This window comes from Ricinus communis, chromosome 2, assembly GCF_019578655.1.
Source record: "Ricinus communis isolate WT05 ecotype wild-type chromosome 2, ASM1957865v1, whole genome shotgun sequence".
Taxonomy (NCBI): domain Eukaryota; kingdom Viridiplantae; phylum Streptophyta; class Magnoliopsida; order Malpighiales; family Euphorbiaceae; genus Ricinus; species Ricinus communis.
In genome coordinates this window covers 22874994-22901690 of record NC_063257.1, presented here as the reverse complement: position 1 = coordinate 22901690, position 26697 = coordinate 22874994, and the positions used below count along the sequence as shown (strand labels likewise).

The window sequence follows — 26697 nt, the reverse complement described above, 5'->3', positions numbered from 1 at the left end:
ATGAGATATTGAAATTAAAATCAATTTAGTTAAATTTAATGTGTATATACTTTGTGTTTTCTTATACAAGTGGATCAAATTTGAATATAAATTTAAATTCACAAGTTCAAAAATCTAAATTCTCATTCGCAAAAGAATTTAATGACTTTTCAATTTTAGGAATAAGGCATAAATTTTATAATTTTTTGTAGGCACAAAAGTAGACCTATCCGCCCGGCCTGTACTCTTCGGGCCGGACTTGGACAATAATTTTTGAGTACAAGCTTGGTTCGATCCGAATTCACAAAAAGTCCAAGTCTGGCCCAGCCCGATGTCTAGTTAGTAAAAAAAAGAAATGTCATACCTAGCACTTAAACCTTTAATGTTCAAGTTATAATTAAGTGTTAATACCACTTAGCCTATTATTTATGTTTATAGTTTTATTGTTATTAATAATATATTAATCAAAACAAAATTCTAAATTTAAATGTAACTACAATTTGAGACAGATTTAATAATTGTTCGGGCCGGGCTGGGTCGGACTTTTTAAAAAATTTTGGGCTCGGGCTCGGACTCAGAGATATCAAAAAATTCTCGGGTTTGGGCATGTTCGGGCTTGTCCAGGCCCAACCCATGAGCAGGTCTACACAAAAGTAAAGAAGTAGAACAATTTGTTAAGATTGTCGTACTAATTAGGTCTTTTTGTCATATTTTACTTTTAGCCACTTTATTTTTATTTACTTTTACTTTTATATATGGTTATTTTATTTTTTATCTTTTAAAATTTACGAGTTATAAATGGGTCAGGTCGGGTGACACGACCCAACACGATACGAAGAATTAAATGGGTTACAACTCGTTACACAATTCGTTTCAAGCCGTGTTATAAATGAGTCAACCCGTTTACTGATTCGGGCCTGCTAAGGCTCAGCTCTAACCCGTATTTTTTTCGTGTTTGACGAATCAGATTCGCGTGGCATGACCCATTTTTATACCCCTAACCGAGACCCAGCACCAAATACATCCATTGACCCAAAAATGTGAGCCAAATGCCTCCCTAAACCATAGATGGGTGGAGGCCATAACTATGAGATAGTAAATGAGAATGCATGTATTAAAATAGTTCTGTAGAGTTTTAATGAACCTAATAGTGAATCCAATAGCAGTGAGGAAAAAGATGTAGTTAATATTGGCGAAGTAGAAGAGGTGGGTCTAGGGAAACATTAGAGAATATAAATGAGAAAGGGTAACATAGAAACAAAAAAAAAAATAGTGATGAGATCTCATTAAGGAAATCAAGAACTGATATTAGTTATGAATATGTTGCTAGGGCAGAAAGGTATGAATGTTTACTTAGGGGTGATGAAGCCTACTATACTAGTTCAGATCCAAGCAACAAATTTTAAAATTTTTTTACCAAATTTAAAAGAACATAAAATTATTATAATTTAATTAATAATTAAACCCATAATGACCTAATTATTAAAATATTTATATGTAAAAAATAAATCATATGCTAAGAAAAATTTATATCCTAATCTATTAAACAAGTAAACAAGTAAACAATTAAAATATTATTTTTAGAATTTTAATTATTATTTATTAATTAATAAATTAAGAAAAAATAAAAAATAGTAAAAAGAATCGACTCATAAATCCTTAATTACCGAATAATTTTAACCCAGAAGATTAGATTAATGGCAGAAAATACTGACTCCTGTGTCCCCTTAACCTATCCCTACTAGGCCATTTAAAAAGCCCATCATTTTAACAAGCTCTTTCATTCTAATCCACCCAATGCTTTCTGGAAAAGTTGTTTTCCTGATCAAAATTACTACTACGGCCGAAGAACATAAATTATCCCCGTCACAATAGACTAACCCTATTGGTCAGTTCACCTAACACACGGATCGCTATCCGTGCCACTAGCTTACGAACAATTATCTACCGTGCGATTCTGAAAAATCCAACGGCCCATATCCCCTTTCCAAAATTTCAAAATCCCACCACATATTTTCTTTTCCCCGCTTCGTTCATCTCTTTGCTATAAAATGAAAAGAAAGAACCCTCACAGAGCACTGAATCTCATCAATTTTCTTTCTTCATTTTTTATTTTTAGTCAAGCAAAACAGGCCATTTGTGCTTTACTGCAATGGCTCGTACAAAGCAAACAGCAAGAAAATCAACAGGAGGAAAGGCTCCAAGGAAGCAACTCGCTACAAAGGCAGCGAGGAAATCAGCACCGGCAACCGGAGGAGTGAAGAAGCCGCACAGATTCAGGCCGGGAACTGTAGCATTGAGAGAAATTAGAAAGTATCAAAAGAGCACAGAGCTTTTAATTAGGAAGCTTCCTTTCCAGAGACTGGTAAGAGAAATTGCTCAAGATTTCAAGACCGACTTGAGATTCCAGAGCAGTGCGGTTGCTGCTTTACAAGAGGCTGCTGAAGCCTATTTGGTTGGGTTGTTTGAAGATACTAACCTCTGTGCCATTCACGCTAAGAGAGTCACTATTATGCCTAAGGATATCCAATTGGCTCGAAGGATTAGAGGCGAGAGGGCTTAGCTTATTGTGTGTGTCTATCTTTTCTGTGCGTTTCTAGCTTTAGATTTTGTCTCTTGGGTTTGTTTTTTTTTTTTTCTTTTTTTTCAGGTGAAAAATCGTGTAGAAAAAATGCAGTTGCTTTTGTCGAATCAGATCTTGCAGCTTAGATGTTTGTCAAAATCTCTGTGCTGTAAAAAGGGTACTGTTATTATTGACATATTGAAGGACGCGCTTATAAGGATTAATGCAAGCACAAATTGCCCCATAAATTTGATTTTTCAATTATTCTTTGGGTCCAATTCTTCACTAAAATAGCAATTTCCACAGATCTTGGCTTCACAGGATATTCGATTGTTCCCGATTCAAATTTCTAATAAGAATAATTATTCTATAAAAAAAAAATTCTAATAAGAATAACAAGTTTGTATTTCATTAAAATGATGAAAATTTCCAGTTATGAAATTAATACTAGAAAGATTTTTGCATTCCACGTCTTTGTTAGTCTGAAATTATTTTTTTGTGTAAAGGACATAACTGAACTCAACTCGACTTAGTTGGATTACAATTTCTTTTTATACTTTTTCAATTATTTGAATAGAAGTATTTCATCCTATTTTAGTGTTTAAAATTTGAAATCAAAACACGTATAATTAAATTAAATACCAAAAGAAAATCACCATGTGATATCACATCCTCACCATGGAGTTATTAATTAAGTTGATGATTTTGGAAATAGAATTAATAGAAATGTAAAAACTGAACCTTCAACTAGTCCCTTGCTTCCTTGTCCTAAAGATTATTTATAATACAAAATGAATTTAAAAATCCAATTTGCTTTACAAATTTTGAAAAGAGGAAAGTATAAAAAGACATAACTATGGTTTGACGGTTTAAATTTTAAATATATTGACGAAATTAAATATATCATAAACACTATAAATTTACTGATGTAGCATTTATCCATCCAAAAGGGAAAAAAATATGATATATTAGACCACATCAACAAAATATGTTAAATTAGTGCTATGTTAGCAAAATTAATGATATTATTACAATATACTTAGTTTTATTAACAGACTAAACTATACACTTATTCTTCTAAAAAAAAGCTATTTACACTTATTTACTAAAAGAATTCTTGAAATAAAAAAAAAAAGGTAAATTATACTTTATCCTATTAAAAGATGTACATTTTTTTTTGGCTTAAAGGCCAATTTACCCTCTAAACTTGGACACGATGGCCAATTTACTCATTTTTTAATTCTCTGACCAATTAACACACATACTTGCTAAAAATGGCCAAAATATTTTTTTTTTTAGTTTAAAACTAATGTGTGAGTTTCGGTTTCACTTCAAAATGTGTAAATTCTTTTTATTAGATAATATTCTATAAAAAAATTGATTAAAAAAATAAAATTTTCTCATTATTTATTATTTTAATTAAAATAAAATCATAATAAATAAAAAAATATTTAAATAAAATATTGGCATTTTTATGATCCAAAACTAAAACCCAACAAACACCAAATACTCTTTCTATATGAAATCAAAACTAATAACGAAAAAAAAAAATCTTAGAATCAATATAACAAATTGAAATTAAATCCAACCTTTTTTTACAAATAATCCTATAAGCAGTATCCTATCTCTTGCATAAAATCCACCACCACCAATTTCTTATTTTTTGTCTTCCTTTATATCCTCTTCCACCACCAGCATCATCATTATTTCCACCATCAAATTTACAAAATCAGATTATTATAGCTTATGTTCTTTTTTATATTCTATCTTTCTTTTTCTTTTGTTGATCAACTCTCTAATTTGGATAGTTTAGAAAAGATTGGTATGGATCAAAGAGATTGGAAGAAAATGGGCACAAACTCAAAAGATTGGCATGAAGATTAAATCAATTTAGTTTTGATTCTATATAAATTTATTGTTAGAAATATATGAGCGGATATATATATATATATTAGTAAACTTGAAATTACAAGTTACGCGGTAGTTTAGTTTAGAGCTAATATAAATTCATGGATAAAATGATCAATAAATTAAAATATAGATGAATTACTCATTGACTCTAAATTCAGAGGGCAAATTGCCCTTTAAGCCTTTTTTTTTTTTCATGTCTCACTCAATCCAGTAATAAATTACTAATTATGTCCAACAGTGAATTAGGTTAGCAGAAGAATTTGTAAATGAAAATAAAGTTTTTTTGACATTTAATAATGGTGGAGCCCTTTTTGTCTCCAAGAACTAATTTAAAAGGTAATCTGAATTTAGAATTAAGTTGAGGTGTATTATTATTCTGGAATGAAGCTAGTCTACAAAAGTTTCCTCACTTTCCAACAAGTTTCATTGAGAGATGGGGCCCAAAACAAGGCCACCTTTATTGACCTGAATTTCTTTTTTTCTAGAGTAGCTAAATTCCATGGCTATGAATTTGCCTGGAATTTGCAAAACCTTCAACAGAAGAATCTTTGAAACAATCAAATGATATAAAGGGAGTAAGTCTCAATAATCTGTTTTAGTTTGGGGTGGTGTTGTGTTTATAGACATGTTTTGAATATACATAGGGAAAGGGCAGTCTGCAGAAGACCTATTGATGAATTCATCACTTGACAGCCCCTGTTCTTCTGTTAGCTCTCCTTCCTCCACAACTAATAATGGTGAGAATTAGAATGTTTCTGCTCTTAATTTCTTGCTAAAAGCTTCTTTTTGGGTTTTTGTTTATTTGGGCCTATTTCAAATTCAAATATATCGCAGAATTTCACCATGCAAATGCCAAATATTTTTTTCCTATTTTCTTTATTTTTTTAACTTCTATAACTGAAGGTTGAATTACTCGATTCCTTATATTCCTATTCTATTCACCAACAAAAGGGTTTGAGCTTTAAGGTTGTGTTAAGAATTCTAAGCATCCATTGGTACATGTATTATTAAGCCTGTCAAATTTTCAGTTTCTAAATTTTTATTTTGTTCAATCTAGCATTTGTATTTTTATTTTTGCTTAGATTAAAAACTTCTTATATATATTTCATGAGATTTTTATTTATTCTATTAAGTGTTTTTTTTTTTTTTTACTTTTATTAAAAACTATTAGATCCTTGATAAAAGTAAACAAATTCAAAGACTTAATAAAATACAATTTTTTTAAAAAAAAATAAAATAAAACTACTAAAAAACTCTAAGGCTTAAAAATTCATTTTTGCCTTTTCCCGGTACTAATTGTACTTGGTACTTTGTAGGTAGAGGGGATTCAAAGCTAGGAAGAATAAAGAAAATAGGAAGAACAGGCAGCAGTTTTGCATGCAGGATTCGCGACCATGGTATGTAATGTAATCAACCATACAACTTACACTAATCTATATTTTACAATCAATGAATGAAATCTTTACATGGATGTAATAATCGCAGTGAAGTTGGGACCTAAATTCTCAGAAACAGTAAAAGGTAAACTAAGATTAGGGGCAAGGATACTGAAAGAAGGTGGAAGAGAGAATATTTTCAAACACATATTTGGAGTGGGAGAAGGAGAAGAACTGTTAAAGGCATCACAGTGCTACTTATCAACCACAGCTGGTCCTATTGCAGGATTGCTCTTTATTTCTACACAAAAGGTTGCTTTTTGCAGCCAAAGATCAATTACTCTCCAATCTTCAAAGGGAGAATTTATAACAACACCCTATAAGGTAAGTTCTAATAATAATAGCATAATTTATTACAACAACCTCTATCCTAGAGTATAGTTTACACATTTTCATCTAAAATTCTTCTGTACTACCTTATGTGAAATTACAATATTGGTAGATATTCGTTCAAAACTAAATAATACACTTTGAAAAAAGAATTGTGCCAAATAAAATAATGCCACATGAGATTGGGTTAAAAAAGGATTTTTCCGGAAAAGAAAAAAATTCGGTGCCATAAATGAGACTTTAGCACAAACAAAGGGTTTGTTCAGCTATGATAAAGTTCTAAAAACCTAACTCCTGGCCTAGACTAATTGGCAAGTAGTTATATCTCTCATGATCTCATTACAGTTTTTTTATCCTAACTGTTTTAGTTATATGAAGATCAAGGCCAAAACCATATATATACACTTCTGTATTCTGGGTAAGATTATAAATGCTACTTACAGTATAATTATACAAACCCATGTAACCAATGCATAATGCTGCTAATGAATCAATCTAAGGATCATTGACACAGCCAAAGCATAGATGACAGAAGCATGGGAGAAAATAGCATGTCGCAGCACCCAGTAATATACTTCTTAAGAAGATAACTATAATACCCCTATTATTTACACATGACATTTTAATAAGCTGACCTTTGAAATATGGATGAGCAAATATTCCCTATAAACAAAAAGACCGAATCGAATCGATAATTTAGTTTAGTTTGATTCATATTTTTTTACAAATTCAGTTTATTCAGCTTGTATTTTAAAAACTGAAATTAATTTTGGTTCAGTTTCGTTCTAAGATCTAAAATTTCAGTTAAATGAAATTCTTTATTATCTATTACAAACTATTTAATTTATTATAAGGAATAACTCTTTTTTATGTAATTCTGTTTATTTGGTTGCTTTTCTTTTTCAGTTTATATTTATACAAAATTCAGTTATTTCAGTTTTGGTCTAATGGTTAGTTAAATTTTGTTGTTATTTGCAAGAAATTTGATTTATTCAGTATAGTTTGGTTCGGTTTTGAACTAATTAAGCAAGCAAGTTGATTTGTAAGGGTTGGTCTTATAAGCACCACAATGTTGAAATGCGTATACAGTACAATTCTCTATAGTGATACTCTATATAAGAATAATATCTACATAGTTATAAAAATTACGGCTCCAATTCAGACAAGTTGTAAATAAAAATAAATTCTCTACTATAATAAGTTTTAAATTTTTAAAATATTGTCTTAAAAAAATATTATTTTATGTAGTAATATTTATATATATAATTTTAAAAATTATATGTTCATGCTAAGTTTTGTCTTATTATATTATTTTTTTATCTCATCAAAATCTTATTTATATAATATGATAAGATATTAACGTATCTTATTATCTCTAGTTGCTATCATTTTATCAATAAAATCAAGTATTAAGTAAAAAAATAAAAATTTTAGTACTCAAACTTCCATTAAATTATAATCTCGTCATTTTTTTGGTTCGAAATATAACTATAAAGAAGTTTTAGTATATATTTTAAAGGGATAAGCATATAAAAGTACCTTGTGGTTTCATCATTTTACAACTTTTAATATGTATTTTTTTTTTAGACAAAAAGAGACATGTGGTTACAAATCGTGATAAAAAAAAATGTATTTCATTATTAAAAAATTTCGATTTGTAAGGATTCAACCATCTTTACGCCGATCGGCCATCATTATCATATCGTCTATATTTGATAACGTGAGTTTGGAGCTTAACAACTCATAATTCCAATATTTGACCACTAAATCGCGATTTAAGAAGTTATTAATCCGATGATATCGATTTAATGGTCAAACGATGACGTTTTGAATTGTTAAAATCTAATTTCATATTATTAAACATGAAATATGATAATGATAGCTAATCGGGGTGAAAATGACTAAATCTTTACAAATCGAAAAATTTTAACAGTGGAACATTTTTTTTTTTTCACGATTTGTAACTACATGTCTCTTTTTGTCTGAAAAAAATCACATATACTGAAAGTTGTAAAATAATAAAATTACAAAATATTTTTGTGTACTTATTCCTATTTTAAATGCACATATAAAAATGGTGAAAGCTTACAAATGCATATAATTATGAACAGGTTGTGATACCGGTAAAGAAGATTAAAAGAGCCAACCAGAGCCAAAATGTGGAAAAGCCAGCACAGAAATACATAGAAATAGTCACAGAAGATAATTTTGAATTTTGGTTTATGGGATTTTTACGCTATGAGAAAGCTTTCATGAATCTAGAGAAGGCCATTTCCATGGTAGACTAATCCCAATTAAAAGTTAAGCTTGTTCTCTATGTTAGAGTGGAAGGACTTTCGTATATACAATAGTATTCATGTAAGATTACTTTCTATTTTCTTTTCTTTTTTTCTGATTGGTGATGTTTGGAATCTAGCTACCACTCCTAGAGTGGTTCCTTCTTACCTCTTATTTGCAGTTATTTTGTAAAGTTAATGAGAGATTTATAGCACTGGAACTGCATTATTTTCTCAATTCTTCTCATGATGCATTTATCATTCTCTATAAAGAAAAGAAATGATAAATGATAATTATAATTTCCACTTTATATGCATTTGTCTAACAATCATTGGCTTTTGCATTTAGTTCAATTTAATCACTAAATTTCAATCGTTTGATTCCAATTTAGTCAACTGCAATAATGATTGGCAAAATAGGAAACGTGTCAATAGACTAAAGTGAAATTTAAATTTAATGATTAAATAGAATCCAAATGCACACACATTTCAACGATCTTTAGTATAATTATTTCCACAATTTCGAACTGCCCCCACATTGAAAGAAGGTTAATTAAATCTTCAATAATATGCTTAGGAATCAAAAATTTATTTATTTGTACATAAGGAATTAATTAAGATAATAAAATAAACACATTAATATGGAGTTGCAAAACTAAAAAGGTTAATTTCTGAGAAAATTTCACATACAAAGAAGGAACATAAAATCATGAATAAGGCAAAGTTCAGCTCATCACAAGAAACAAGGGAAGATATTTAGTTCATAATATATGTAGATTAATAAACGTTGAATAATAGGATGATGTCAGGAGATAGATTATAACAAACTAGCTTTGTTAATTTACCTGTCATTTGAACCATTGAATTTTGGAACTGACGATCATTTGGGATGTTGAAAGAAACCAGTTCTCTCTTTCTCATTTTGTAGAAAAGTCAGTTCTTTTGCATTGAGATCACATTAAGTTTCTGCTAGCTCTGATTTATATCCAGTGATCAGATATCTGCTCATAACCCAGAAAGTGCAATTGAAAATCAACAGCATGTAGGAACTACGGCAAAAACATGCAGCGCTTGAGCAATTGAAGCAAGCAGTAATCGAGGTCATTGTATCTGGTCCATCCAACAAAACCAGAATAGGATGTGCTAGGCTGAGTAGCTATGTGTTGTCATATGCTGGCAACCCTAGACTGTACAGATTTCAAATCCACCATTTTCTTGATGCTGCACATGATAAAAGGCACGGCAGATTAGTAACAGGGCCAAATTATACAAAAAAAAATAATAATAATAAAATTGGACATAGAGGGTATTATGAAAATGATAAGTTTAATATGGTTACAAGCAGGATTGCTATTTAAGACTTAAGGCAATAGATGTTTCCACCTGTACAAAGCATCCCCACTAGGCACAGGCTTCCTGCAAATCCAATCAGGAACCTGCTTTTCAAGAATCTCAATCTGCTCTTCAACCTGCCCTGCAAAAGAAAAAGAAAAAGGTGAATTCAGTAATCAATGATCTCATAAAAATACAACGTCAGTCTGCTATTGGATCAAAGTCATCAAGAGCCAGGACATACTTCTTTCATCAAAATCAAAACTATTTATAATTATCTTGTGTACAAGTTCCTCCTTAGTTATTGCCGAGTAGTTGATAGAACAAAATATGTGGTGAATCAGAGAAACCAGGCCAGGCAAGTAATTAGATATCTGCTGGTGTATTAAATCTGATCGAGACATTCTGCGTTCCTCAGTATCACAGCCCAGTCCTTCCTCTACCTATAAAAGTAAACTGAATCAAAACTACAAGCATAACTGCATAAAGTAACAAGAGTGAAGAGAAAATGATGGCTTAATAGTATTGCTCCAAACATAAAAAATGAGCAAAATCCATAACAAAAAATAAAGACTAGTACAAATTTGCAACAGATTGACGAAGTAATTTTTCAGGTGCGTCAAAGAAAATTAACCCCAAATAGTTTAACATAACCATATGTTTAGAACTTAAGTAAGAAAAGAAGTCATTTAAGTTTCCATTCCGAACTACTTAGAGAAAATTATTAAGAACCCTTTCTGTGTCTTCAACTTTGTAATAAGCCAAAATATCAGTTCTTGCAACATTAGCAATGTCCTATACTGCTACTATCCACATCATTTTTACTTCACCAAAAATTTCAGATAGTTTTCTACCTAAAAAAGATCTTACAATACATAAACAGATAAACTTCATAAAAAAAAAACAGAAATAATCAATGAAAGAAGCAGATGAGGGGAAATCAAGCAACAGATGACCATATGAGAGGTTGAAATAGAAGAGAACATACCTCAGGAAGTAGTGCAGAAGAATGATCTACATCCTGAGACATGTTGTCTGATAAACATTCACAGCAGTCTGACTTATCACTTTCCAAGAATGAAAAGTTTAAAGACCTCTTTGCAGCCTTAGAAGATGATGGCTGCTTTTGGCTGGGTATGCTTTTATGTTTATCATCGGTACTTGCTATTCCCCTCTTTGGAATTGACTGTGCAGGTGTTTCTACCATCAAATTGTTGGCAGATGATACAAGCTTGCCAAGGGGGCTTGCACAAATATTGGTATTGACAGATAATTCAGAATGGATAGATTGAATAGACAGAGGATCTCCGGAGGTAAATTTGGAAATTGTGTCAGGAGATTCTTTTACTTGCTCACATGCAGGTCCACAATTAGATTTGGAACTGACATCAGGAAATTCTCTAGTTTTCGCAGTTTCAGAATCTTCATTCTCCACATTACAAGATACTGCAGATGATAAAGGAGATGGAGAAGCTAAAAGTTGGGTCTTGTCTACAGCAACAACCTTCTCTGAGAAGTGTCTACAGAATGATGGAGGCATGTGTGATGATTTTGACAGAAATTCACTATTATCAGTAGTTGGTAGATCTTCTATTGAAGCATTTGCAAGTGATTGCCCTGGAGCAATGGTCTGACTCAGTTGGCTCAAGAGCTCAGGAGATATAACATCTGGGATGTCACCAACCTTGTCGACAAAAGCAGCCTCTTTGCGTTGGTTAAATGGGTCTGGTAACATGGCCTCTGGAATGTCACAAGCCTAACAGACAGGGCAAAAACAAATTGAAAACAATGACCAAAAATTGTTCAAAACTATGCAAAGTAAGGTCAAATGCAATGCATATATGGGTTAATCAAATCAAGTCCAGGTGCAGGGAGCTATGCCCAAACTGCACAAGTCATCCAGAATGTTAAGGCCAACTGAGGTCAAACTTGACAGTTCAATTTACCAAAGGGCTTTTATAGCCATTGTTCAAGCTTCAACCATAAACACAATAGATAGTTTATCCTCCAAGCATATCAATCACCATTTGGACAAGTGCATTTCCTGTGACATAACTTGTAATAGAATAATTATCAAAGAACAAGCCCGTTAGAACAAACTTTAAACTTAATGATATAGCCCACTGATCAAGGCAGCTTAATTTTGCAATAGTTGCATGTAGACCAATCGCAAGCTTAAGTTCCCATGCAACCTAACTGATTCATGACATGAATAATCGTTTCAGTGCAACCTGCTCATAATGGGATTGAGATTACCTTATAAAACGCATCAAAAACAAGAAAAATAGAACTGATATAGGAACAAAGAAATACCTCAGGATGTGCAGTAAAATAATTAATAAGTCTAGAAGTAAATAGCTGGTGCAGAGCAATAAAATCAGATTGTTCACTGTGACCTTCTACTACATCAAATAGCAACATAATTTTCATATCTGGCTTCATACATAGTGTTTTCTTGTCATGTACGAGAATTTTATCGATCTGTATGGCTTCATGAAATAGATATTTTAGCTGTGCAAGATGCCTGTAAGAGAACTTCCTGAGAAAGAAAAAAGTTTGCAGCAAATATACTTGCTTATCAAAAAACTTCAAATAAAATCTCAAACTATATGATAAAAGATTACATATTACATACAATTGTAAGAGCTTTATGCATTGGGAATAGAAGAGGGCAAGACAGGTCATCTCTGTATCAAGATGACAAAGGTGCTTGACCTTCTTTGCATGCTTTAAAATGAAAGTCATATTCAAAATTACCACAGGTGCTATTTACAATGAATGAGAATATGTGGTTTTGTCTCAGGTGCTATTTACAATGAATGAGAATATGTGGTTTTGTCAGCACTAAAGCATGTCAGTTAATCTCTGTATCAAGTGGATTTAGGTACTTGACAAATATGGCCTAACATATTTTCCTGCGAAGGGACAGGAGATGTAGTTCTCAGAATGACAATCTATGTTTTATTTAGAGCTCAAAAACCATATTACTCAAATCTCTGTATCTGGTGAGCTCAAGTGGTAAATTAACATTTTGAATCATGAAAGACCATACAACTCTCAGCAAAAAAATCATGTTATTTGACAAGGTGGCTGATCTTATTTGCATTTATAACCATGAGAATCATTTCACAGCTGGCCTGACATTATTTTGTTCTAAAAATTGCATCTTATACACACACCAAGTTCGACAAATTAAACAAAGCTATAAGGAAAATATTATCTTAGGGACCATACAAGTGAAGTAGTTAGGTTCTCTTCCTTAGACATAAGCAGGACCAAAGTTTTGTCCAGAAGATACACATGCAAAATCTTAGTGTGGATGGACATATTTCTACAGTTACCAAAGTCAAGACAGGCAATTGGTAATCCTGCAAGTGAGCATGAAAATACATAAACCATATAAAGAAATCTACAATTCTTTTAAACGGCATAAAATATAACATATACTCAGGGTTGATTTTAATAGGGTGCCAACAAAGTTCTCCTTAAATTGTTTTGTACAATAAGTGGAAAAAAGCATCAGAAACAAAATGAAGACAAACACAAATTTTATCAATAGAAAGGAAAAATATCCAAGTAAAGTCCCAATTACCTTCTAGTCAATACTTCCACCTGACGACAAATGTTATGAAAAGTGGGTGGTCTTTTACGCATACCAAGCAACCTCAATGAACAACTCATACCATCAAAGAGTTCTACAATCGTTTTGTGTCTGAAGGACAGAAAGATACCGAGTATCAGGATCAGCAAGAGTATTTTAGAAGTACACACAACTGCATCATCAACCAAGATACCTTTGTAGAAGTTCAGATTCTCCCTCTTCAGATTTGATATTTGAAGGCTCACTTGTTTTTTCTGGAGTTTGAGATGCAAATTTAGTTTCCAAACTCTGGTTTCCAACTATTCCAGGTTTTTGGGGGGAAAAATAGAGAACATTTAATCCCTTAACAACAGGAAGAACCTTTTCATTCTTCGGATCTAAGACATTTTGTTTGCCTTCGTCATATTTACTCTGATCCATACTTCAGTATAATATACCAAAAAAAAAAAAAAAACTGAGAAACACAGAGATCTTTGATCTGCAAAACAATAATAATACTCCATTAAAAGAGGTAATAAAAAAACAGTAATACAGCTATGAAGACAAGCAAATGAATTAAGAATGCTTGCAACGAAAATTATTAGTAAATCAATCAAAATCCCATAAGAAATTATCCGCAAATTGTTGTTTTTTGCTCCAAAAGAAACCAACTTTGTTACAGCAGTCACTTTTGGGTATTTTCCAGGTATAGTCCACGGAATTATCAATATGGACAGCATTACACCCTCCAAAAGCTTCAATTCTTTTTATCGGGAAAAACACATGAAAAACCATATGATTGATTATATGGTGCTACTCATTTTCTTTGACAAAACACAAGACCCAATATTTATGAATTAAAATTATTTCCATAAGAAAGCAAGATAATGAGAATAAAGATTAGCAACAATACACAAAACTGCCAAAACCCCTAGAACCCAGTTTTCATGGCTGCATCAGTAAGCTAATCAAAGAGAGAGAGGGCGATACCTCACCTGTAGTAACGGTTGGAATTGAGAAAATTTGAAAAGCTTAGAGAGAAGAAGATGGACCGACTCGGTTAAAGGAGCGAGGACAGAGGGAAAAAGAGCCGTCTTTGAAAATCAAAATGCTCCGGCTTACTCACGAATGACCATTTTGCCCTTTTATTTGACAATTTTATTTCCTTTTACATTCAAATTTTTATAATTAACTAGTGGTCCACGTGAATTTTATTAAAATAATAAAAAAAATCTTTTTATTATAATAAATTTATTTAATAATAAACCTATTTATAACTTATAAAATTCATATTCAAATGTTTATAGTTATTAATAAATAAATTTAATATATATATTAAATAAAAATAAAAATTTATATATAGTATTATATTAATTGAATAAAGATATTCTACCCTAATAATTTTATTTTATTTTTAAAAAGTAAATATAGCAAACATTTTCTAGTATATGAACTATTTTTTTTTATTTTTCTACTTTTGAAAGTTATAAGACTAAATCTTTTGATTTTAATATTCTATTTAAATTTAGATATCTAAAATACAATTGAGATAAGTATAATTAAATTGAAGCTTGATGATTTATTTTTCAATTATTATTTAAATTTTATAAATTTTTTATGTTTAAATCATATTAATTAATTTAAAATTACTACTAATAATCTAATGATAAGATTATTAAGTTGAAGACTGTACATATCTATATTATATACTAATAAAAATATATTAATACATAAAACTCTTATAATATAAATATTACATTAATAAACATATTTATATCATATTAAAATAATAATCTAATAGTACATGTAAATATACTTTAGATACCATTATTCCCTTTTTTTCTTTTAATTTATAATAATAATTTTGATATATAAATACAAATATAAATATAGCATTATATTCATTTTTATTATATTATGAATCTAAAATCATCCATACAATCTTAAAAAATTTAGATACTATTTATATAAAATAAATAAATATATTTATATAATTCTACAACTGTATTTTAATTAAAATTAGTATTGAATAAATAAAGTAATAATTAAATTTCAATTCAAGCATTATTATTATTATTATTATTACTATTGTTTTTATTATAAAACTAAGATAATATATTAATATAATATTAAAATAAATTAAATATTATTTTCTAAAATAAGAATCATTCTTGTTTAAAATCTTAATATTATGAACTTCTTTGTTGAACTTTGCTATTAATTTGTATAACAGTTTCATGGTATTATCTCGACATATTTATTTTTTAATTTTAATAAAATATAAAAATCGTACAGGTTATTTTTTTGTACAATATTTTTTATTTATTATTACTATCATTTTAATATGTTATTTTAATTATTTACTTATTAAATATATACTTAATAATAAAAATATAATTAACATTTTCTAATTTCTATTTTTCATTTTTCGGATCTAGATATCGAGGAAAAGTGAAAAATCCTATGATGAAAGTTACTGTCTTTCTCAAGTCTCGGGAGATTGAAAATGGGCAAATCCAAGTTATAGTTAAGAATAATTGAATCAAAATTACTTTTGTAGAATTAATTTGGACCTAATTTGTTAGAAAAAATTAAGTTTAAGGGGTGAAACAACTATTTTTCACAAGTATACGGTCTAAAGTGTCTAACCTTTTTAATTTTTTTACTTACAATGCCAATCGGCTCTGCGTAAGCCGAATCGGCTTTGGGGATTTTGGATGGTCTTTCTATGAATTTCTTCAATTTTTTTACGTGCAGAAGTTGATTTTACATGCACAAAGAATAAAAAAATTCGATTAGAACATATAAAATTGGATAAAAAAACATAAAACATGGAATTAAACAATGAAAGCCTAAAGAAACATAGCTCTAGAAATCAAATCTGATAGCAGGTAAAAATAACATTAAAGCAGATTTCCAATTTTAATCATGAAATCTTAGAAATATAATTCAAATAAACACAAACAAATTAATTATGTTTCCTTAATCATTAGACTAATCAAATTTAAATCCAATAAAATCATACTATCAGATTCAAAATCCTACATGTTCTTATTATCATATTTAAAATCCAATAAGTTATAGTATGTTAATTCACAAGAAAAACATATTCTAACCATATAGATCATATGAAATAACAATAAAATATCCTAAACATGTTTCTAGATTAATAAATAAACATAAAAGAACTAGTAAGGCAAAAGATATTGATGATGTGGATGTAGGGGAATCCTTGGGTTGTCACTATAGGTTGTTATTCTGCGAGTCTCGAGAGACGAGGAAGAAGTTGAACCGAAGATAGTTTGAAAATCCAGTACGACTTGAGATTTCAAAAAAAAATTACTATTGTTCTAAAAAAAGGGTTTCTTAGTCTAGGGTTCTTTCTTAGTGACTTCTAAGAAAAAAATTTATGCGTTTAAAATATATGATTTTTTCTCAAAAGTCTCTATCTCTGAGTTATAACGATAAAAATTACTAATTAATAAGCTGCCTACTAATGAAAGTTGCTAACCCCATACATAGGGCATATTGTTCTATTTATAAAGTTAGGGTCTGGAAACCCTAAAAAATCAGAATGATAAATTTTAGTTGTTTGAAAGATTTTTTCTTTATCGGTCAATAATATCCAATAAAAATCTTTTAAAAATCTCAATAATTATCACAAAAACTTTTTAGAAACTTATTTTTATATTTTTGGGCATTTAAATGTCAAAAATATACGTAAAATAGTGTTGATTTGGCTCTATGCTAAGCTGATCGGCTGTACACAGAGCTGATTGGTTTTGAGGGCTAAAATTTTTAGAAAATTATGGCAATTTGGTCCTTGAACTTGTTGAAACAACCATTTTACCCCTCAAAGTTAATTTTTTCTAACAATTAAATCCAAATTGATTCTACAAAAGTGATTTTAATTTAATTATTCTCAGTCTTAACTTGGATCCGCCCTTCCTCAGTCTCCCAAAACTCAAGAAAGACAATAACTTTCATCATAGATTTTCCGTAATTCCCTCGATTAGATCCGGAAAATGGGTGCCGACAGTTGCCCTCGATTTGTCAAAATTTATAAGCATTCATGCGATTAAATAAATTGAGACAAATCATAATATCAAGGATACGACAAAAATGATATTTTGATGAGCTGTAGAAACCATGCCCCGTAATCTCAAATTGATTTTAATTTGATGTGGAGACCACACCCTCTTGGATTTTGAGGACTTCATCTGCTTTTGAATCTTTAAGGACTTCGCCCCTTGATTAAAGGACTACACATGTGATTTGGGAACCACACCTCCCGATTTTACTTTTGTAGAGACTTTCCTTTGGCTACTTTCCACTTCGGGATACAATTATGTTATAATTACTGATTCAAGTCAATTTTGTAAATTTTTTCACTTCCGGGTACTTTTAGTTGAAAATTCATACTTTGAGGTGCAATCTGACTCAATTGATGTCTTCAAGAAGTTATATTTGTAATTGGCCCATTCAGGAACTAAAATATAATTTTGATAGTCTAGGGACCAAAATGGTAATTTTCTAAAAATTCCCACCTTGGGATACAAATTGACCTATTAGATATCTTCCGGAGACTTGTACTGATAATTGGCTCATCGAGAGACTAAAGTGTAATTTCGATAGGTCATGGACCAAAATGGCATTTTTGCCTTCTTCAGGGTATTTTATATATATATACCAAGATAAAGGAAAACAGAAATAGAGAAACAAGTTTTTGGTGTGCAGGATCCTCAGACGAGGCAAGCACAGAGCATACGCTTGTTAATTCTTAAAAATGGTAGATAAGAAGATAAATTTTATTGATAGATACAAACTTTGAACAAAAAACTTGAACAAATATACAAACTTTAGAAAAGCTTTAAAATGAAAGCTTTAAACTAAAGAAATATAACTTACAAGAGGAGAAATTGAAAATAAGAGGAAAGTGTTTCTTCTCACTATCACTCTCACACTATACTCTCTATTTTCTCACTATATTTCTCTTTGTGTGACTTGAAGAATACAAGAGGTTCTTCGTATTTTTCAGTCTGCTCTCTTCTTTGGGAAACTCCTCTATTTATAGAGAGGTCTTGAAGCTTTGGATGCTGTCCTTGAAGCTTTGGATGCTCCTCCTAGTGGAATAAGGGGCTCCACTCCTTCTTGTAGTCTTGTGATAATGGAGTGAGATGCTTTACACCTTTTATGAAAGTTGTCGGCCATGCTTTGAAAAGGAATCTTTTGCTTTTTAAAGAGTCTTTTGTCTTCTTTCTTTTTTCTTTTTAAATAACTCCTTTTTTTTCATTGGGCTTTTGGCCCATTACATAAATATTTTGGGCTGCCATTTCTGGTTTTCAACCCAAGGGCTTTACAGAGGTGTCATTTAATGGGCTTGAAAATTCCAAAACAGTCATCTTCGTTTGAGTCACCATCTAAGTCTATTGCTGCCGAGCTAGTGCTGGAAGAGGAAGATGAAGCTTTTGATTTTCCTTTGGAAGATGCGGTTTTCGATAATTGTTTGATCAACTGTAAGAAATCCTCTTCTGTCTGAGCCGCCGCTAGCTTTGGAATTATGAAGGACTTCTGTGCCAAGAAAGTGGTTTGTTCTTTCGGAGGTGGCAAGAAGCTACTTTTTAAAAGGAAATTTTGTACCAACTTTAGTGATAATTTTTCTTAGTGGTTAAATTTATCCTACCATTTGACTTTGAACCTTTGGGTAAGGATGATTTCTCCATCTGCTACTTGATTGAAATGGAAATACCAAATACATACCCAGGGGAGAAAAAAGTTTGAACAAAATAGAAGTAACAGGGGAAAATGTCTTTCTATTTTGTTTGGTTTGTAGTGGTCTTTGAAAAGGTTAAATAGAGGTAGAACTTCTGGAATTATGGTCTTAGGAACATTGCCATAAAAATTCCACCATTGTTTAAACCAATAAGGGATCTTTGAAGTTTGGATTGAGCTTGTATCGAAGTAAAAAAGCCAAGAATGGCTTTGTCCTTCGTTTTGAAGAAGAAAGGTATTAAACCAAGCTTGTTGGTAATCCCAATAGTTGAAGGAAGTGTTTAGACTTGATGGGTAGGTTCTTTGGAGGGAAGTTGGGAAAGATCTTGAAGAGTGTAAATCCATTCCCCAATCTGTAGGGTGGAGGATTCTTTGTATGGTGCATATGGAATATGCGGGGTCTTTATGGTCTTTGTATTTTTTGAAGTGTTTGAACTTTGCAGAACCAGTTACCTCAAGGATAGACTAGTAGTAGGATTGGGGCTTTGAAATATTCCAGGGCTTGAAATACCATCCTTGAGGGAAAATCTTTGAAATCAGTTTTGAGGGGCTTTCCGTACATAATCCTTCCTCAATAGTCAAAATGTTTTGAAAATTTTGCTTTTCTATATATTCGTTGGATTTAAAAAGTTTTGTTTGTGACAAAACTATTTCTTGAGAGTTGGGCTTTGAAATACTTTTAGAGCTTTGAGATAGGTTTTGAGGAAAAATTTCTAAGTGTAAACATGGTATTTCTAAAACTTGCTTTTTTATGCTTTGGACAATCTTTGTATGCTCATCGGTCCATGCAGGGGGGTTTTTCTTTAACCTATCATGAAGGGGCTTTGCAAGACAGTTCAAATTTGGATAAAAATCCATTACATAATTTAAACTACCAAGGAATCTTTGTAATTGTGTTTTTTCCAAAATTTTATTTGGAAACTTTGAAGTAAATGCTAGAGACCTTTCAATTTGGGTGATAGTTCCCCGGGAGATATAGTGACCAAGAAATCTAATTTTTGTTTGAAATAAAGATATCTTGGATTTTGAAACCACTAAACCATTTTTCTTAACAACATAGAAAAATGTCTCCAAGTGTTTGAAATGTTGCTCTAGAGAATTTGAAAATATTAACACATCATCAATGTAGACAATGCAAAACTTTGAATAAGGATTGAAAATGTCATTCATGATTTTTTGAAATTCAGAAGGAGCATTTTTTAATCCGAAGGGCATTACATTCCATTCGTACTGGCCAAATGGAACTGTAAAAGAAGTTTTGTACTTGTCTTTTGGATGAATCTGGATTTGCCAAAATCCTGATTTCATATCAAACTTTGAAAAAATAAAAGCAGAATGAAGCTTTTGAAGAAGATCTTTTTTGTTTGCAATTGGGTATCTAATCCATTTTAGGGCTTTATTCAAAGGTTTGTAATTAATCACTAACCTAGGTGTTCCTCTTTCTATCTCACTATTTTTGTTGACATAGAAAGCTGCACATGACCAGGGGGATCTAGACTTGGTAATCAAACCTTTTTGCTCTAAATCTTTTATTTCTATTCTACAATGGCTTTCTAGGGTTTCATTCATTTGGATGGGTCTTGCTTTGGTAGGGATTTGTTTATCAGAAAAATCTTTTTTATATGGTAAATCTACCATATGTTGTTTTCGTCTCCAAAAAGCATTAGGAAGATCAGAACAAACTTCATTTTCAATCTTCTTTTGCAAATCAGAGATTTTTCTTTGGACAAAATCATTTTGCATTTGATTTTGGATCCTTTTCAAACCCATATCTTGTTTCAAGTGGAAAAGCTGGGTTTGTTTTCCTTTGATCAAAGCATTTATCTCAAAATTGTAAATTGAGTGGGCTTTAATAAGATTGAGATTTCTCTTTTTGGGTTTTTCTATAAAAGGAAAAATAATATTTGAATCTTTAGCTTTAAAAATAATACCAGCAGTAGTTACTTTGAAAGGAGTAATTAAATTGATAAAAGGAGTTCCCAAAATAACTGTTTGTTGAAGATCTTTTGTAAGAATAAAAATATTTTTTAAAGCAATATTATTATTTAGAATTGCAGCTTCAATTTTACCCGCAATCCTAATCTTTGAACTATTAGCTGAAGTAAGCCTTTCTTTAGTTTCTTGATGATACCTTTTAGGAACTAGGATGATATCTTGGTTTATAGCAAAAATTTAGATGAGCATGTACAACATTTGACTTGTGTTTTTTATGTGCTTAGAGAAGAGAAGTTGTATGCTAATTTAAAGAAATGTGGTTTTTGCACCAATGAAATTACTTTTCTTGGATATATTGTCAATGACAAGGGTATTCATGTTGATCAAGAATAGGTAAAAGTAATTAGAGAATGGCCAATTGATACAGTTGAGGTCTGCTCCTGTATCAAACAAAGCGATGGTTTCTATTTGGAAATCACCAAGGAAAATGAGTTTTATTTGGATCAAATATTTTCTTGAAGTAATTTCTTTTAAAACATTAATGAAGTTTTCTGGAACATTTTCAGAAACTTCAAGATTTTGAAAATCATTTTCCTCTTCAGAATCAGAATCATTATTCTATTTGAGGATCAGCCTTTGGAGCAAAACAGAATCATTTTGTTGTTTTTCTTTCAAATCTTTGAGCTCTGTTTTGATGGCTTTGATTTCTTTCTGAAGTTCTTGAACGGTAGGAAGAGGGTTTTTTAGCTTTTTCCCTTTATCCAAAATCATAGTAAGATCATAAGTATTCTTACTAGAAGAGGGGACAAGGGTTTCAGTTTTTAAAATTTCTTTTAAAACTTATTTTTGGATTTGGAGGTCATTAATATGCTTGACGGCTTCAAGAAGAGCTTCTTGTTGCCTAGTGAGCATATTAATATTCTTTGAAATACCTTCAGAATCTGATTCAGAATAATCGGATAAGGTTTTGATTTCATCAATTTGAAACTCTTCCTCACTATTCGAAAATTCTGATTCAGAGGAATCAACAAGAACTGAAATTTTGCTTAAAACTTCATCTTCTATTTGGAGCTCATGGAGTTTTTTGGAAAACTTGCAATACTTTGAAGTATGGCCCTTCTTGCCACATTTATAGCAAGTAATTTTGCTAAAATCTTTTTTGGAATTTTATTTTGGAAATTTAGAAGAGGATGGCTTTTTGTAGAAATTCTCTTTGTTTTTAGGAGTCTTTCTATTTTTGAAAAAACGTTTTTTCTTAAAAGATTTGGAAAAATCTTCTTTGCATTTTCCTTTACAGGTAGAGGAAGGCTCTATGGGATTATACTCAAACTGGTTGCAAAAACTACCTAGATCTTGCCTAGTCTTCTTCATTTCCCATTTGAGTTGTCTTTGAAGTTTAAGGTCATGGCATATCTTCAATCCTTCTTTCTGGGTAAGGCTCACTAATTCACCATAAGTGTAGAAATCATAAGGGATCTGGCCATTATGGGCTTCTCTTATGGTATTCCTAACTCTTTCACCTAGTATCTTAGGTAAACCAGCTAAGAATTTCTCTTTCCAGAAAGGTTGGTTTGAATCTTCCCTAAGCATGACTCTGGTCAGGAAGGTGTCTTTGTAGGCTTGGAAATTGCTAAGCTTTTTACAGGTTAGATTGCTAAGGAGTTCAGCATTCTTATCTTTCAGAAGAGAAGGGTCTCCTATGAAGTGGAGGGAAATCGTTAGGATTAAGGTTGACACAACATCCTCAATTGGATTTCCTAGTTCATCTAAGATGGGGGTCCCTTCTATTGTGGTTTGGATGGCACCTAGGATTTGGAGCTGTTGTGCTTGTGTGAGATGGTAATCCCACCATCCTTTAAGCTGGCCAGAAAATCCAGCTATGAGGAGTTCGGCAATGGCTCTATCAGAGGTCTTGCTTTGGGTTTTGTAAGCATTGGTACGCCATGGTCATCCTGTTGTAAGAGACCAAGAATATTGTATTCTGATATTCCATCTATATTCCATTCATAGACGGAGGAGGCATTGAATCTAGATTGGGTTAGGATATTGTTCCTATTTTCTATTCCTAGATCTGGGGCAGTATTCCTACGCCAGGTCAATCTAGGGGCTTGCCATCCCAATCTGTTGATGTTGGAGGGTTTGTCAATGATACTTTCTAGCTCTGAATCATTGGATTCATCGCCATGGGATTGATTTATAGCACTGATATTCCTACTAATTTGAGGAGTATCTGACACTAAATTTTTGGAAGACTCAGAAGTTGCTAATTTGCTAAGCTGTTCTCTGACTGCTCTAGCAAACTCAGTTTGCTTTTGAAATTGATCTTGGCTAGGCTTTGAGATTTGATAGGGTTTGAAGACTGGATTTTTGAGCTTTTCTGACTGGCTTGTCTCTTTTGGATGTTCAGTGTTGGGGATTGGAGAGGTGAAGACTATAGGAGGTTTTTGGATCTGGCTTTCTATCCTAACAAGCTGCTTCCCTATTGTGTTAAGATAGGTATTCGAGAAATTGTTCTGCTGAACAATATTCTTGACATTCTTCTCAAGATCTTCTCCTATCAATTTGTAAGGTGTAGCCTCTATTTCATTCTCTCCATAAGGAATAGTTATCTTCCTAAGGGGAGGATGTTCAGACTAGATGGTTTGGTTTTCTCCGACCTTCCACTCTGGAGCCTTGTTTCTTACAATGACAGGACTAATAAGCTTTTCTTTGAAAGGATAAAGAATATTCTTTTCTTTGCAATAAATTTGAAATATATATATATATATATATATATATATATATATATATATAAACTTTGAATTGCTTTATTAATAATAACAGACTTTGAACATGGACATATAAACAACTTTGAAAGCTTTGAACAAACATACAACTTTGTAAAACTTTGAAATAGAAGAAAATATAGACTTACAAGAAGAGTTACAAGATTTCTCTCTCTCTCTACTCATTCTTTTCACTCTTATATTTCTTCACGTTGATGAGAACAAGATAACAGAAGAGCTTATCTCTCTATGCTGTCTACTTCAAGTTCTGAGTTCTACTTTGGAGGTCTCCTCTTTATATAGAGGTCTTGGAGCTTTGGATACCTTTCACGGGCTTTGGTTAGTGGAGTAGAAATGATTCCAGTTGTCTTCCACTTGTCTTTGAAGTCTTTGGAGTCTTGTGATAATGGCAACCACCTTTAGAGAAAGTTGTCGGCCATGCTTTGAAAGATTCTTTTGCATTTTTGACTTTTTCTTTTTCTTTTGTCTTTTCTTTTTCTTTGGGCTTTTGATATGGGCTTTAAGCCCATTACAAAGATCCTTGGGCTGCCGTTTTTGGTTTTCAACCCATGGGCTTTATCAAGGAGATAACCTTATGAGATTTTGAATATCCCAAAACAATCGTCTCCAGCAGAATCATCCAAATCAAATGCGTGATCGGCAATCGGAAGAGGATGATGATGATGCTTTGGATTGCCTTTGGAAGAAGTTTGTTTGGACAACTGTTTTATTAGTTGTAGGAAATCTTCTTCCCAAGCGGCAAGCTTTGGAAGGAGAAATGACTTCCCGTGCCAAGAACGTTGTTTGTTCTTTAGGGGGAGGCAAGAAGCTATTTTTGGTAAGGAAGTTTTGAACGGATTTAAGGGACAGTTTGTCCTGGTGGTTGAATTTGTCCCACCATTTTACTTTGAATCTTCGGATAAGTGTAATTTCACCATCTGGTAATAGATTGAAGTGAAAGTACCATACACATACCCAAGGCAAAAAGAAGTTTGAACAGAATAGAAGAAGCGGGGGAAAACGCCTTTCTATTGAGTTGGGTTTGTAATTTACTTTGAAGAGGTTGAACAGGGGTAAGACCTCTGGAATGATAGTCTCAGGGACATTACCGTAGTAATTCCACCACTGTTTGAACCAGTAGGGGATTTTGGAAGTTTGGATAAGACTGGTGTCGAAGTAGAAGAGCCAGGAGTGGCTTCTTCCTTCATTTTGAATGAGAAAGGTATTGAACCAGGCTTGCTGGTAATCCCAGTAGGTGAAGGAGGTGTTTAGATTTGAAGGGTAGGTTCTTTTGATAGAAGTTGGGAAGGAACGAGGGGAGTGTAATTTCATACCCCAATCAGACGGGTGAAGGATTCTTTGGATTGTGCATGTTGAATATGCAGGGTCTTTGTGGGTTTTATCTTTTTTGAAATGTTTAAACTTTGCGGAACCAGTAACCTCGAGGATTGACTGGTAGTAAGACTGAGGCTTTGAAGTGTTCCAGGGTTTGAAAAACCAACCTGGAGGGAAAATCTTTGAAACCAGTTTAGAGGGCTTCGCATGCGAATCCTACCTCAACTATTAAAACATTTTGAAAAATTGGTTTTTCCAAATACTCATTTGTTTTAAAACGTTTTGATTGAGTCAAAACAATTTCCTGAGAATTTGGTTTCGAAAAACTGTTTGAACTTTGAGATAGATTTGGAGGGAAAATCTCTATCTCGGTATTTTGAAAAGGGATAGAAAGTATACCTTTACCCTTTGCAGAGGAGGAGGACGACTTTGGAGTCACTTCTGTCTTTGAAATTATTTGCTTTGAAGATGGTTCGGATAGGGATTGAACCATCTGCCTTTTATATTCTTCAATCCTTTGAAGGAATTCAGGGTCTTGCTGAGCAAGCCATTCCTGAATTTGTTGGGCTTGATAAGCTTTGGAAGGATCCATTTGTTGTTTGACTGGATCTGGTTGATCAATTTTCTCCTGGATAATTTCAGTCCAGGTCCTGATAGGCTTTGAAGAAGAAGGGAGAATTTCCTTCACTGGGCTTTGAATTTGGGCTGGCTTTGAACTAGCCGTAGACTTTTCTTCTTTGGACTTTGATTTTCGTGGCATTTTTTTTCACTCCTATTTTTGCAAGAATTCTCTAGTCAGAAAGTCAGGAATAGAATTTGATTCTCCTCGAATAAATTCAATTTCAAAATCAAAAACAGACAGAATAGCTTGCCAACGGGCGAAAATATGTTTTGAAGCTATATTTTGGACATCTTTTTGTAAAACTTCTTTTACAGACTTGCAATCAATCCTTAAAAGAAATTTTTGATTTAAAAGATCGCTTTGAAATTTAGAAATACATAGAACTATCGAAAGGATTTCCTTTTTGATAGTAGAATAATTCTTTTGAGTATCGTTCCAGTGAGCAGAAGTAAACTGGACAATACACTCTTTGGAATTTGAAACTTGTTTTAGAATCCCACCATATCCTATTTCTGATGCATCAGTTTCTACAATCTTAAATGCAGAAGGATCAGCTAGATGCAGGATAGGAATTTCCAAAACTTGTTTTTTGATGCTTTGAACTATCTTTGTATGCTGGTCGGACCAAGGAGGGGGGTTTTTCCTTAGCCTATCATGCAGGGGCTTTGCAAGACAATTTAAATTAGGATAAAAATCCATGACATAATTTAAACTACCAAGAAATCTTTGAAGCTGAGTTTTTTCCAAAATTTTATCTGGAAACTTTGAAGTGAATGCAAGAGATCTCTCAATTGGAGTAATAGTGCCCCGAGAGATATAATGACCAAGAAATCTAATTTTCGTTTGAAAAAGATATATCTT

General features: G+C 31.9%; 3 protein-coding genes across 4 annotated transcripts; 2 read left to right on the top strand and 1 right to left on the bottom strand.

The window, feature by feature from the left end:
* Positions 1 to 2024: 2024 nt before the first annotated feature.
* LOC8289781 (histone H3.2) lies at positions 2025 to 2790 on the top strand. The gene has a single exon (XM_002524584.4). The coding sequence runs from the start codon at positions 2132 to 2134 to the stop codon at positions 2540 to 2542; it is 411 nt and encodes a 136-aa protein (XP_002524630.1). The 5' UTR covers positions 2025 to 2131; the 3' UTR covers positions 2543 to 2790.
* Positions 2791 to 4929: 2139 nt separating this feature from the next.
* Positions 4930 to 8733, top strand: LOC107261685 (GEM-like protein 4). Its single transcript, XM_015722639.3, has 4 exons — positions 4930 to 5190; positions 5770 to 5850; positions 5939 to 6213; positions 8331 to 8733. Exons 1-4 carry the CDS (start codon positions 5127 to 5129, stop codon positions 8505 to 8507), a joined length of 597 nt encoding a protein of 198 aa, XP_015578125.1. The 5' UTR covers positions 4930 to 5126; the 3' UTR covers positions 8508 to 8733.
* A 404-nt stretch (positions 8734 to 9137) lies between these two features.
* On the bottom strand, positions 9138 to 14540 carry LOC107261686 (CDT1-like protein b). 2 transcript variants are annotated; one of them, XM_015722649.3, is made up of 8 exons: positions 14403 to 14540; positions 13622 to 13906; positions 13420 to 13539; positions 12141 to 12366; positions 10816 to 11583; positions 10072 to 10270; positions 9879 to 9969; positions 9138 to 9716 (listed from the first exon to the last, which is right to left on the bottom strand). In XM_015722649.3, exons 2-8 carry the CDS (start codon positions 13846 to 13848, stop codon positions 9662 to 9664), a joined length of 1686 nt encoding a protein of 561 aa, XP_015578135.1. In that variant the 5' UTR covers positions 13849 to 13906; positions 14403 to 14540; the 3' UTR covers positions 9138 to 9661. The 2 variants fall into 2 exon arrangements, with proteins under 2 accessions (XP_015578135.1, XP_015578136.1); XM_015722650.3 differs by having other exon boundaries at positions 14398 to 14523.
* Between the last annotated feature and the right edge of the window lie 12157 nt (positions 14541 to 26697).